This window comes from Carcharodon carcharias, chromosome 14 (genome assembly GCF_017639515.1).
Source record: "Carcharodon carcharias isolate sCarCar2 chromosome 14, sCarCar2.pri, whole genome shotgun sequence".
In the NCBI taxonomy this organism is placed as follows: domain Eukaryota; kingdom Metazoa; phylum Chordata; class Chondrichthyes; order Lamniformes; family Lamnidae; genus Carcharodon; species Carcharodon carcharias.
This window is the reverse complement of record NC_054480.1, coordinates 43,145,785-43,159,980: the sequence shown is the minus strand read 5'-3', so window position 1 is coordinate 43,159,980 and position 14,196 is coordinate 43,145,785. Positions and strand designations below refer to the sequence as shown.

Genomic DNA, 14,196 nt, shown 5'->3' with positions numbered 1-14,196 from the left:
AATGTTAATTTCATCCTTTTCAAGTATGAAATGCATTCGTAATTCATTCAACCGTTTAATAAAATGTATTGGCCTAAAGTATGATTTAAAATGATCCACTAACAACCCTTAAAGCAGAGTTATCATTTAAATCAGCAGAAAAAGAAAATGGTTGTATGATTCTTCCAGATTGGCTTTGTATAAATCTGATCATAAAATGACTTGAGCAGAGTGACTTGATGGAAGTCAGTGATATGTCTAATGAAAATTAGCTTTAGTCCACTCACCAGAGCCTGTTTGTTTCTAAATTCTATTAACAGGGCAGGGTTTTGCTGGATTGCTAGCTTCTAAAATGTCATATACAATGCAGTTTCCTAACTGTCAGTTGATTCACTTCTAACTTTACTATCTGGTGGCGTTTATGCTGCTTTATAAAGTTCTGGCTTGAAGTTTGCATGGGAAATCTAAACCTATGCATTAATAAAAAGAAACAGCGGTTAAAGTATATGTGCTGTATAATATACCATTCTATGGCATGGAATGTTAACAGTACTACAGAGTTCACCTACTGAAATTAGTCACTTTTTTTAAACATTCCATAATATCACACATTACACAGACCACAGAATTACATTTACTCCTTTACATATACTTTTTCTTGAGATACCAGTAAGCAAAATATCCCATTCCACCTAGGGTTCCCATCAAAAATGAGGCGCCAAAGAAAGAAGGTGGTTTTCTTTTCACAAGGCGGAATGCATTAGGCAAAACAGCTGACAGCAGTGTGGTATGTATGTCCCCTAAAACCTTTCGAAATGCAGTACGTTTCTGCACTCTTTCAAAATATGCTTTTAAATTGGGTCGATCTGCATTTCCCCAGTACTTTTTAGCAAGCCCCAAGAATTTGAGGCGATGTAACGTTGCTCCAAGGGAGATATCAGCTAAGGTAAAAACTGATCCGCACAGCCACGTTTCACACTTTTGGCCTAGAAAACAAAGGAATGCAAATTCTTGCATGAGATCTTGCACTGAAAATTTCAATATTACAGTCTTGTAAAATGCTTATCATTTCATAAAACAATATAAAAGTTACGAAGTTGGATTTTGCAGTCAGTGAAGTTCACTGTTGACCTCCAAAGAAAACTGCCCATGAAGAGGAGACGATGTCTGTGGTGTGGATTTCCCCTTCCCTGACATTAGTTTGAATCTGGCATCACGTCAGGGCTGTCCAGCAGCAGTGATCTCATCAAGCAGGGTTGGCAGCCTACGTTGAAGCATTCTCACAGACAATAAGCCAGGAAGTAAAAATCTCTGAATCCCTTCACTTTTAATTTTAAATTTTACAGATAGTGAAATGAATGATTGAGATATACACATGGGATTAAGATAGAAGCTAAATCATCATAAGCAAACTATTATTATTTTAAAAGAATGCATTTTTTTATTATGATGGAAAAATTTGACATTCAACAAATATAAGCTTATTCTTTCAGGGTCAGTGAAGGTGTTTAACATAATTATGAACTTAGTATGCCATCAAAAAGTTAGTTTCACCTCATTCACTAAGGTGTAACTTTTTTAAGGGTTTTCACAGTGAGTAATAGGGTAACAGTGGACATTCTTGTCAGTTGAATGATTTCTAATTAATGCATTCTGGATGAACCTCAACAATGTACCCTCTGAAGATGCATAGGGTCACTGACAGAAACTTCTGAATTTCTGTGTTGAACATGTGCATGTCTGGACTTCAGATGTTGCTGTCAGTTTCAAAGGAGTATTGATGGTGAACGCTGATAGTTTTGCCATCATTACTACTGCAAAATCAGGACCATAACATGAAAAGGCATAAAATACATTTTTACTGATGAACCTAAATAATACTGATACATGCTCAGCAAATTTGGTGTCAATCCCACCCAAGTTTAAAAAAAAATGACACTCCCATCACCGACAGACTTAATTAAATCAAAATGAATGGCATATGGGTGTAAAATTAACTGTCTCAAAGCATTAATGTTAGCTTCTAAAACCAAGTATTGAGAAGGAGATGCTCAATGGTAGAGTTTATTCATTTGTCAGGGTGAGGATGTCTTGTATCCTATTTCAATACAAAAGGCACTTATAAATCAGAATAAGCAGCATTACAGGAAGGCTGCTGCATTACAGTATGGTTGCTAAGTCCAAAAGCAGTTTATATTTTATTTATCAAACATACATGATCATTGAAGAGCTAGGAAGGGATTACTTTTCTGCTAATCTGCCCAGTTTATCATGTGTTGTAATGATAGGCATCTGACTTGGATCAGATGTTATGCAGAGGTGACCTACATCTCTAGTGGAATTTTTCCATCTCCAAAGAGTAGGAACAGCAGCATTAGTTTCAATTTTAGTCATTCTCACTGGTTGCTGTGCATTATCCTTCCTTGTCCTCGCTGATCCCACTGCAACCGTCAACATAATTGAAAATATCATCCTCCTCGTGTGCCAATTTTCCATTGCTCAGCTTGGTGAGCCCACCATCTATCGGTTCAACTCTTATATATCCAATCATAGCTGGAGCATCTTTAGCAATGGCCTCTCTTAACCAGTTCTGCAGAGTTTCAGGGACCTCATAGGCTCCATCCCTGCACCCGCCTCTTTGTTATGTATATGCTGCACTCTGATATTGTGATCTGCACATATGGTGTCAATTTCCACATGATTACTACCTTCCTCACTCTTCAGATGCCTCAATTCTCTCAGACTGCTTGTCCAACATTCAGAGTTAGATGAGTTGTAATTTTCAACAGCTAAACTTCCAGAAGTCCAAAGCCATTGTTTCTGGCCTTATCACAATCTCTCGCCACAAACTCCTTTCGTCTCACTGACCATTGTCTCAAATTGAATCAGATCATTCATAAGCTTGATCAATGTTAACCTAAATTGAACTCTGAGTCCCAAAATGCCTCAAAGTCAAAAAATATTAGCCCTTGGTTGAATTCTTTCCATCTTTGTTACCTCCTCCAGTCCGGCCATCAACTCCTCCCAGCCAATCCCCAGGCACTGCCCTTTTGGATTTGGCTCCTTGTGTATTGTCCTCACCCTGTCACTCTATCCATCTATGCTTTCAATCACCTAAACCCCATGGCCTGGAATTCTCTTCCTAAATCACTGCCTCATGATCTCCCTCATCTCTTTTAAGACTGTCTTCAAATCCATCTATTTGCCAAGGGTTTGCTCGCTCCTCCCAGAATATCCATCTTTAGCGCAGCATCAATCTATCCTTTTCTCTGTAAAGTATCCTGGGATGTTTTTCCGACATAAATAGCATTGTATAAATGCAAGATGTTGCTGCTGCTATTGTAGTCTTTCTGAATAAGAACGCTGAGTTGGTACCAGTCTGAGGGAAGTATTATAGTTTAATCTCAATGATTGATAACTGAATTATCCTGAATTGCTTTACCCACACCTCTTAACTGTCAGAGAAAAATGTGAAAAACAGCAAATGTGAGCTAGGTTTCAAGCCTGGTCTCAGAAGTGAAATGATCTTGTTCTACTTATCATGCCATCCAGCCCTTCAATAAAAATTGCTCTCTGTTGGCTAGTACTCATATTGCTTCCAATGTTATTCAACACATTTCACTGTTCTAAGGATTTAGATTCATAGAATGTTGTAGTCTAGAAATGAACCCTTTGTTCCTGTGCCAGTTTTCAAAGAGCTTAGCACTTAGTTTCATTCTCCTGTCCTTTGATAAACCATAATAGATTTTTCTTCTCTACATTTTCTGGTAGGGCATTCACCTTCTGGATAACAAAAAGAAATCCTATTCTCACCTTGCATTCTTATGGTGCTCATCTTAAATAAATTCAGTGCTATGTACAGTCCACTTTGTGAACCAATGTGGTGACTGAAAGATGTGACAACAATACAGCTTAGCAGTGTTTATGCCTACCATTTATTTGTTCTGACAATATAAATGGCATTGAAGACAAATTGACTATTGTTCACATTTTTCCTAGGTGATCCCTTGTTTGACTTTGGTGTATAAAATTTGAACACTAATAAAATGGCAAACCACTTAAGAATGTTATAAGATAAAAATAGAACATGGTCCCATTTGTAAAATTATAATTCATCACCATCATCATTTAGGCTGTGTTCATCCAGTGTAGGATGTAGCCTCTTCGTGCCTTATCCATTATCGCTCTTCCTTGCTGTACTCACCCATATGGCTCCTAGGTATGTTATCTTTGTTATAATGTTTATCATTTTATATTTAATTGATGTAAAAAAACAATCTTGCTGGTATAGTTTGTGTGTTCTAGAAAAATAGAATTGCATTTATATAGTGCCTTTCAAGACCACAGGATATCCCAAAACGCTTTACAGCCAATGAAGTACTTTTGAAGTGTAGTCACTGTTGTAATGTAAAAAAACATTCGGCTAATTTGCACATAGTGAGCTTCCATAAACAGTAATGTGACAATGTCAAGATAATTTGTTTTTGTGATGTTAGTTGAGGGATAAAAAATGGCCACGGCACCAAGGATAACTCAAATAAGGGCAAAATACTGCAGATGCTGGAAATCTGAAATAAAAACAGAAAATGCTGGAAAAATTCAGCAGATCTGGCAGCATCTATGGAGAGAGGAAGAGAGTTAATGTTTCCCAATTTCTCCATCTCCATTGCATCTGATCTGAGGGTGTTACCTTCCACAATGGTGGTTCAGACATGTTTTCCTTTTTCGTCAACCGAGGATTCCCCACCTCACTATGGTTTGTTAATGTTGGAATTATGCTGCAATAGAGTACATGTTTCAAGTTGGTAATTAAGAGCAGCTGTTCCCAATTGCGGAATATTAGGGCTTCATTACAAGCATATGAAGAAGTGGGGTTTTGTGGAGAGATGGTGGCATAGTGTGATAATGTTGCTGAACAAATGATCCCAAGGGACAAGGCTCTGGGGAACTGGAAGGGTCTGTGTCTTTACTCTGCAGGTTTGGAAATAATTCTGTTTAAGGTACAGGCTAGCCCCAGACTCATTCTTTCCTCAACATTTGAATATTGGACTTAACATGGTTGACAGGGCCCTCAATTGTGTCCAACCCATTTCCCACACTTCTGCTGTCATCCCTTCCCCTCCCTCCCAAAACCACGATTGGTTCCCCTTGTCTTCACCTTCCACCCCATCAGCCTCCACATTCAAAGGATCACCCTCTGCCATTTCCGCCACCTCCAGCGTGATGCCACAACCAAAAGCAACATCCCCTCCATGACACCCTGTCCACTCCTCAATCACCCCCAATATCTCATCTCATTCTCTTGGCACCCTCCCATGTAATCTTTCTCCTCACTTCCCAAGGCCCCAAATAATCCTTCCAGGTGAAGCAGTGATTTACTTGTACTTTCTTAAATTTAGTACACTGTATTCGCCACTCACAACGTGGTCTCCTCTACACCGGGGAGACCAAACACAAACTGGGTGACTGCTTTGTGGAACATATCTGCTCAGTCCACAAGCATGGCCCTGACCTCCTGGTTGCCTGCCATTTTAATTCACCACCCTGCTCTCATGCTCACATTTCTGTCCTTGGCTTGCTGCAATGTTCCAGTGAAGCCCAATACAAGCTTGAGAAACAGCACCTCACCTTCCAATCAGGCACTTTACAGCTTTCTGGACTCAATGTTGAGTTCAACAACTTCAGACCAGGATCTCTGAGCTCCCTTTTGATTTTTTTTTTGCCAAGTGCCAGCCTGTATCTTGTTTCATACTTTTTTGCTTTCAGACAGAGCTTTGTTTTGTTCTGCCATTAACATTTACTCGGGGCCCATGCCTTGTTTCTTTACTGCAACCATTACCACTCCCTTTGACTTTTTTCCCATGACATCTTTAGCGTTTAATCTCACCCACCCCCTAACCTATCTCCAGCCTTCCCTTTTGTTCCAACTGACCCTCTCCCCTCTTTCTCAACAGCATAAAACCCATCACATTTCTACTTCTCTTCAGTTCTGAAGACGCTTGTATTGAACTCGTAATGTTAACTCTGTTTCTCCCTCCACAGATGCTGCCAGATCTGATGAGTTTTTACAGCACTTTCTAGTTTTACGCTAGGGATAACACCCCTAATCTTCTTTGAAAATGTCCTATGGGATATTTTATGTTCACCTGAGAGGGCAGAAGGGGCCTCAGTTTAATGTCCCTCAGTACTGCACTGGATTGTTAGCCTTGATTTTTGTACTCAGGTCCTGGAGTGGGACTTGAACCCAATACACTCTGACTCAGAGGAAAGGGTGCTACCAAATGAGCCATGGCTGACATTTTAAATCAGGACAAGAATATGGTAATGTCTTTGCAGCTGACCATTCTCATCAGATTACAGCTATTTTAATTGTGAATCAAGTATCTTCCATCTAATCTATTAGACCAAACTCAGCCTACGCTTGACATTACCTCCTATCTTTAAACTACAGAAGGCAAGTATTCATAGATATAGTCATTAATTTGGTGTGCATATTGTTGGTGATCACAGTCATTGCAACTTCATTAACTGGGGTAAGCATCTGAAAATACTTAAAAGGTTCAAGGAAGAAAGAATGAATGAAAGAACAACAGGACAATTTGTTTTCAATATACTTTTCCAAAAGTAGCTAGATATTCCTGCAAGACTAAAGGTGGGTTTTCCCGGCCCCTCCCACTGCCAGGATCGTCTGGTCCCACCAAAAGTCAATGGACTTTTGGCTGGGCTGCCAAATATTCTGCAGTGGGTCCCACCATGATGGGCCGGAAAATCCCATCTAAAGACTTGATATGCCTAAATTTCTTTGTTGTTACATGGGATGTGGGCAAGGCCAGCATTTGTTGCTCATCCCTAATCACCTTTGAACTTAGTGGCTTGCTAGGCCATTTCAGAAGGCAGTTAAGATCAATCACATTGTTGTGGTTCTAGAGTCACATATAGGAAGATTTCATTCCCTAAGGGATATTAGTGAACCAGATGGGTTTTACAACAATTGATGATAGTTTCATGGTCACCATTACTGAGACATGCTTTATATTCCAGATTTATTCATTGAATTTAAATTACACCAGCTGCCGTGGTGGGATCTGAACCCATGCCTCCAGAACACTAGCCTAGGCCTCTGGATTACTAGCCCAGTGACATTACCACTGCACCACCATCTCCCTGATGTATCTCTGTAACATGGCAGATTAACAAGGCTGCCAAACAATTTCAATGGTACTGACCTTGAGCATGTTTTCAAAATGAAAGGAATAGATTTATCCACATCCATATAATCTGTGAATTTGTGGTGGGTATGTTGAATATCCCAAACTTGTGGAATTTCTTCTTGAAAGAGCTGGATCTGTTTCTGGTTGAGGTCGAGATCATTTTTACTTAAGTTTGGCATCATATAACATAAATCATGATTGAGTGATCTTTTGAACTAGTTTTGACTTTCTAAGGGGGCCATAGATTGCAGGATTGTCCTGGAGGTTGCACAGCCTTTAGATAGGCTTGAAAGTGTACATATTGTAATATACAATGTATCACATGTGTGGGACAAGCTGGAAGTACAAGTGTGTCTTTTCATGTCTGTCATTATCGGTATGTTCGTAAAAAAATGTTACCAAATGACCTGGTCTGCAAATACTGGCCAGGATTTAATGGAGGATGCCAAAGTGAACTATGTGATGGACAGGTCTGCATAATCGCGGGGAGGTCGCATGGTCTATTCCCGCTGGCAGGACAACTGACCTCCATTAATCAGTTGCAGGAATGGGCTGATGCATGGAACCTGTCCGCTGGCTAATTACACTCATTATTGCGCTATTTAAAGGCCATTACAAATGAGCCCACCAAGATTAATGGTGGCTCAGGGATTTTCCCAAACTCTCGCATGTCTCCTGTGCCTCCTAAAGGCCCCAGCTCCCAGCAGCTTCACCAGGGGTCCCTCTTTCAAAGGCACTTAATGCCCGATTGAGGGGACCAGGCTTTGGAAAGGGGTGAGCTACCCATCCTGCCCTTGCACCCGACACTCCCTACCTGGCAACCCCCAGCCTGCCCATACTTACCTGTCTCCAGGAATCCTGTGATGATCGCTGGTGAAGGCCTCACTGAATTACCAGTGGTAGCAAATACCACTCCTGGTGGCACTGCCTGTAATGCAGAGCTGCCAGCCTCTGATTAGCTAGCAGCTCTCAGGGGGAGGGGGGAGGTGGGGTTGGATTTCTGCCAAATTGGGGGACTATTCTGTAGACGACTTGATACTGTCCACTTAAGTGCCTGGTTGCACTTAAATAGCACCCCTTGGAGAGGTGAGTGGTTTCCCACCAGTTCGTTCAGTGGTGGGCTGAATCTGTGTCACCTACATACAGATGTGTTGATTGTGTGATTGGAGTTGAAACAACAGCAAAATGTGTCTTTTACCAGTCTGAACATTGTGGTAAATTTCAGTGAAGCACCTGCTATTTGCAAATTTATATTAACTTTTAAAATTTTCCATTCTTGAAGTATTTTAAATTTTAAGTTGTATAAACACATATTACTGTATCACTGCTAATGTCTTTTAAGAACTCCATACCTGCTAATTCGTGCTTCTGTTGTTCAAGCTCTGCTTCCACTTGATCTAAAACTTTTCCTAACTCACTAAGAATTTTCTTCAGATTGTTCACATCATCATGATCCAGTATCTTAGCCTAGGAAGAATTCGAAACAAGGGTGTTAGTATGATTCAGTCTTATTTAGTAACAACAGAACTGTTCATCGTGCTCACTGTGGCCAGTGGTGAGAGCATGCAGTTTGGAATTAGCCTGCTAGCTGATAGGGCTGTTAAACTGGGAAAAGTATCACTCTGCCCATACATATAAGCAAGTAATCCTACTTGTTAGTCTCAAGCTATTTGTGATAATTTTAACATTAGAAAATGCTGAAGGTACAGTCAATTGTTTTTTATTATTTGGAACGTATTGGTGTTGTGATACATCTGAGTATTTTGTTTGCAAATGTTAACGTCAAAGATTCCAAAATGTAGTTTGGCACTGCTCACAGTAATACAGCAACTACGGTAAAGCACAAATAGTGTCTCATTACCTTGTGATTTCACTAAATTAAACTGAAAACTGGATTATTGTAAAGTAACCTTTAACTTCTATTAGAGAAAAACAGATTTGTCTTTTACAAAACTAAGAAGGAAATTTCAAATACAAAGTAGTTTACGTTCAAGTTCATAGTAAAATAATTTGAATCTTATTTCTAAAGGAAACATTTTCCAACAGCTTGCACATATATGGCCAATGTGATACTTAGACTGAACAGCGAACATTTGTTAGGCAGCACAATGCAAATTCCTAAATTTATGAAATAAACAGTGGAAAATTCTTGGGTAATGACTTGGCAAAGTGAGATCAGACCATAATCATTTTTAATCTGTGCAAGCTACCTTTCAAAGTATTTCAAATATAATATGCAGCTTTTGCTTTTTTTCTGTCCCCACAGTGGCTAAAGTTAGCACGGCTGCATTTACAGTTATCCCTAATTGCCTCGATAAGGTGGTGGTAGCTATTAGTGCTCGCAGGTGCTGCCCAATCACGGAATCGTATCTAACTGTAGACATTTAGTTTTGGGTTTTGCAAGCGCAGGCTGGTCAAGTATGGCCTGTACTCTGCCTATACCAAACAGCCAAAGGAACAAGTAGTTTGATTCAATCAGCCAATCATTGGTAGCTGCAGCCTATGTACCTGGCATCATACCAGCATTGTGCTGATCTGATTCCAACTCTTCCTTGTTTTCATTGTTCTAACAATATGTTGTTCTAAAATGTATTTCCCTTACAGATATTTAAGACATTTATATTCTCTAAAATGTATTTTAGGTTTCTGGATAAAGGTGAGGTAATTTTCTGCAGCTGGAAAATTTTCGAGCACTAGGACTATTTCCAGATCCTGAACCCGGTCATTGTAGCAGTGCGCCTGTTGGCTAATTATCAGCCACCTCCCAGTTTGCCTTTTAATTCAGGATGGTTCCAGAGCCAGGAATTTGACACATCATGGATCATTGCTAGGGTGACCAGCAGCCGTCACTGTCTCACCAATCAAAGTGCTGCTGTGACCCAGGCAGCAGGACTGGCAGGAAGTCAATGGAAGCACCACTATGGGAGAGTGGCCACCATTGCATCAGTCCCAGCACTGTCATAGAGATCAGTCTCCAGGAGAACCTGGCACATGGCAAGCCTCTGACCTGGGAAGACAACATCCTTGCCATCTTTGCAGATGTGCATTTAAAATTCTTCAAACCAATCTCATTTCCAACTTTCCACTGTGCAGCGCTTTCTCTGACTTGCCAGAGTGCTGATACGGGGGACTGTATGAGGTTTTAATGGTTGCATTGCTGTGGTAAAATTTGTGCTAACTGGCTCCTCAAATGCATTAAGTGAATTCCTGTTGCTGCCGGACAGGTTTCCATTTCAGCTGTGAACCTGCCTCTGGGAAAGGCACAAGAAGGCAGGAACATCTTGGGGAGCTGGCCTGATGGCTTTTCTGATTTTCTTAACTCCACCCCCAACCCCCTAAACCCCCTCTTTTACCAGGCTGGAAAAATTCTGCACTTTGTATATCTAATTGAAACAGTGGATTATACCTTCCCTTATTTTTACTGATCTCTTGAACTTGCATTACTTTCTGAGAACTGGTTGTCCAATGTTGATTCTTTTGGGGAGAAAAACATGATAGGGAATCATTAATCTCTTTCTGGAATAGAGTTTTGTCTTCACATAGCTTTGAGCTCACATAGTACAATGTTCCATTTCAGGTCTAACAGCAAAAATACTTAACCTGAAGTGAAACTTGACAAGTCTCATTTCTAGAATCAATTTGAAAGGAAACTGAATTTTTATTACCATTAGTTTTTTTTGTTTAGAAAGGTATGGCTCTGTGAGTTGGGGTTGTTCTTGGTCAAGCTTCATAAGTTCTGCAGCAGTGTTTACTAAATGTCCTGTCAGAAGGAAAGACAAAGAAATATGATTTCATATCTATTAAGCCTTGCACAGCTCAATAAAAATAAACAGTACACAGAAGCATCAGAAATCATTCCCTATGATGGTCCACTTTTTGGTCTAGAAAAAGGTTTCTAATTACTATTTTATCACAAAGGCACTGCCAAGGTTTATCCAGTAATCCTAACTGTACCATGGAAAACTATAACAACCAAATTTAAATATTTGAATTGGTGTCATTTCTTTTCATCAAATTAAGTACTGCGCTTTTAAGTAAAATCTTCTAGGAATTATTCTAAAAGCAAAATTGGTTACAGTAGAAATCACTCATTGAGTTTATTCGACTATGCAATATTCTGTATGAATACTTCCCACCTTGAGGGGAAGTGGTGATGTAGTGGTAATGACACTGGGCTAGTAATCCAGAGGCTTAGGCTTTGGGGACAAAGATTCAAGTCCCACCATGACAGCTGGTGGAACTTAAATTCAATTAATAAATCTGGAATTAAAAGCTAGTGTCAGTAATGGTGACCATGAAACCATTGTATATTGTTGTTAAAAACCCATCTGGTTCACTAATGTCTTTTAAGGATCTGCTGTCCTTACCCGGTCAGGCCTACATGTGACTTCAATGTGGTTGACTCTTAAATGCCCTCTGAAACAGCCTAGCAAGCCACTCAGTTGTATCAAACCACTACAAAGCCTAAAAGGCATTGACATAAGCACCGGAAATGACAATGGCATGCCCGGCCCTGTCAATACTGCAAACGTCTTGCTAACATCTGGGGGCTTGTGCCAAAAGTATGAGAGCTGCTCATGGACTGGTCAAGTAAGAGCCCACCATAGTCATACACACCGTATCATACCTTACAACGTCCCAGATAGCACCAATTCCATCACTGGGTATGTCCTGTCTCACTGGCAGGACAGACTCACCATAGGCGATGCCTCAGTGGTATACACTCAAGAGGGAGTTATCCTGGGGCCGTTTCAGAGGGCATTTAGGAGTCAACCACATTGCTGTGGGTCTGGAGTCACATGGAGTCAACATTGACTCCAGATCCCATGAAGTCTCATGGTATCAGGTCAAATATGGGCAAGAAAAACTCCTGTTGATCACCACCTAATGCTCCCACTCAGTTGATGAATAAGTGCTCTTCCATGTTGAATACCAACTGGAAGAAGCACTGAGGATGGTAAGAGCACAGAATGTGCTCTGGGTGGGGTCTTCAATGTACATCACCTAGAGTGGCTCGGTAGTGCCACTACTGTCTGAGCTGGCTGAGTCCTAAAGGGCATTGCTGCTAGGCTGGGTCTGCAACAGTTGGTGAGGGAACCTACAAGAGGGAAAAACCTATTTGACCTTGTCCTCACAAACCTGCCTGCTACAGGTGAATCTGTCCATGAAAGTATTGGTAGGGGTGAACCACTGCAGAGTCCTTGAGGAGACTAAGTTCTGCCTTTCTGTTGAGGATATCATCCATCGTGTTGTTGGGCACCACCACCTTGCTAAATGGAATAGATTTCAAACAGGTCTAGCAACTCAAAACAGGGCATCCATGAGGTGATGTGGGCCATCAGCAAGAGCAGAATTGTATTCAACTACAATCTGTAACCTCATAGCCTAGCGTATCAACAACACTATTATTACCATCAAGCCAGGGTATCAACCCATATTCAATGAAGAATGCAGGAGGGCACATCAGAAGCAGGGACAGGCATACCTAAAAATGGGGTGTCAACCTTGTTAACTTACAGCACAGGACTACTTGTATGCCAAACAATGGAAGCAGCATACGATACCCAAAGCCACAACCTCTGCTACCTAGAAGGACAGAGGCAGCAGGTGCAGGGAACACCACATCTGCAAGTTCCCCTCCAAGCCACACACTTGGATACTGACTTGGAACTATATCACTATTCCTTCACTGTCACTGGGTCAAAATCCTGCAACTCCCTAACAGCACTGTGGGTGTACCTACACCACATGGACTGCAGGTTCAAGAAGGCAGCTCATCACCACTTTCTCAAGGGCAACTAGGGATGGGCAATAAGCGCTGGCCCAGCCATCGACACCCACATCTCATGAACAAATAGAAAAAACAAAGACAGAGCTAAGTGATCTCACAAGCAACGGGTTAGACCTAAGCTCTTCAGTCCTGCCACATCCAGTCATGAATAGTTATGTACAATTAAACAATTAACAGGAGGAGGAGGCTCAGCCAATTTGACTCATTTCATGATATCAAGAAATGGCTGAAGGCACTGGATACTGCTGGGGCTTTGGGCCTTGACAACATTCCAACCATAGCACTGTTGATTTGTGCTCCAGAACTTGCCGCACTCCTAGTCAAGCTGTTCCAGTACAGTTACAACACTGGCATCTACTCTGGAAAATTCCCCATATATGTCCTGCGCACATACAGTAGAACAAATCCAATCCAGCCAATTACTGCTCCATCAGTCTACTCTCAATTATCAGCAAAGTGATGGAAGGCGTCATCGTCAGTGCTATCAAGAGGCATTTATTCAGTAATAACCTGCTCACGGATGCTCAGTTTGGGTTCCGCCAGGATCACTCAACTCCTGGCCTCATTACAGCCTTGGTCCAAACATGGACAAAAAAACTGAATTCAAGAAGTGAGGTGAGAGTGACTGCCCTTGACATCAAAGCAGCATTTGACCAAGTGTGGCATCAAGGAGCCCTAGCAAACTGGAGCCAATGGGAATCGGGGAAAACTGTCCACTGATTGGAATCATACCTAGCACAAAAGGAAGATGTTTGTGGTTGTTGGAGATCAACCACCTCAGTTCCAGGATATCAGTGCAGGATAGTGTCCTTTACCCAGCCATCTTCAGCTGTTTCATAAATGAGCTTCCCTCCATCATAAGATCAGAAATAGGTATGTTCACTGATGATTGCACAATGCTGAGCACTGTTCATGAAGCAGTTTGTGTCCATATCCAGCAAGACCTGGACAATATTCAGGCTTGGACTGATAAGTGGCAAGTGCCAGTGAATGACCATCTCCAACAAGAGAGAATCTAACCATCTCTGCTGACGTTCAATGCATTACCATCACTGAATCCCCCGCCACCAACATCCTGGGGGGGTTACTATTGACTAGAAACTAAACTCAGCCAGCCATATAAATACTGTGACTACAAAAACAGGTCAGAAGCTAAGAATTCTGCAGCAAGTAATTCATCTCCTCAAAAGCCTGACCACCATCTACAAGGCACAA

At 41.2% G+C, this 14,196-nt stretch overlaps 1 protein-coding gene across 5 annotated transcripts in view; it reads right to left on the bottom strand.

Moving 5' to 3' along the window:
• Positions 1-621: 621 nt before the first annotated feature.
• The window catches only part of gdap1l1 (ganglioside induced differentiation associated protein 1-like 1), a 76,424-nt gene continuing 62,849 nt past the window's right edge, over positions 622-14,196 (bottom strand). For 4 of the 5 annotated variants that reach the window (XM_041205083.1, XM_041205081.1, XM_041205082.1 and 1 more), the window contains 3 exons: positions 10,856-10,950; positions 8,543-8,657; positions 622-965 (listed from right to left, as the gene is read on the bottom strand). In XM_041205083.1, coding sequence (XP_041061017.1) covers positions 622-965; positions 8,543-8,657; positions 10,856-10,950 — 554 coding nt within the window. The remainder of the gene's footprint in view (positions 966-8,542; positions 8,658-10,855; positions 10,951-14,196) is intronic. The other variant, XM_041205085.1, reaches the window with a different exon arrangement.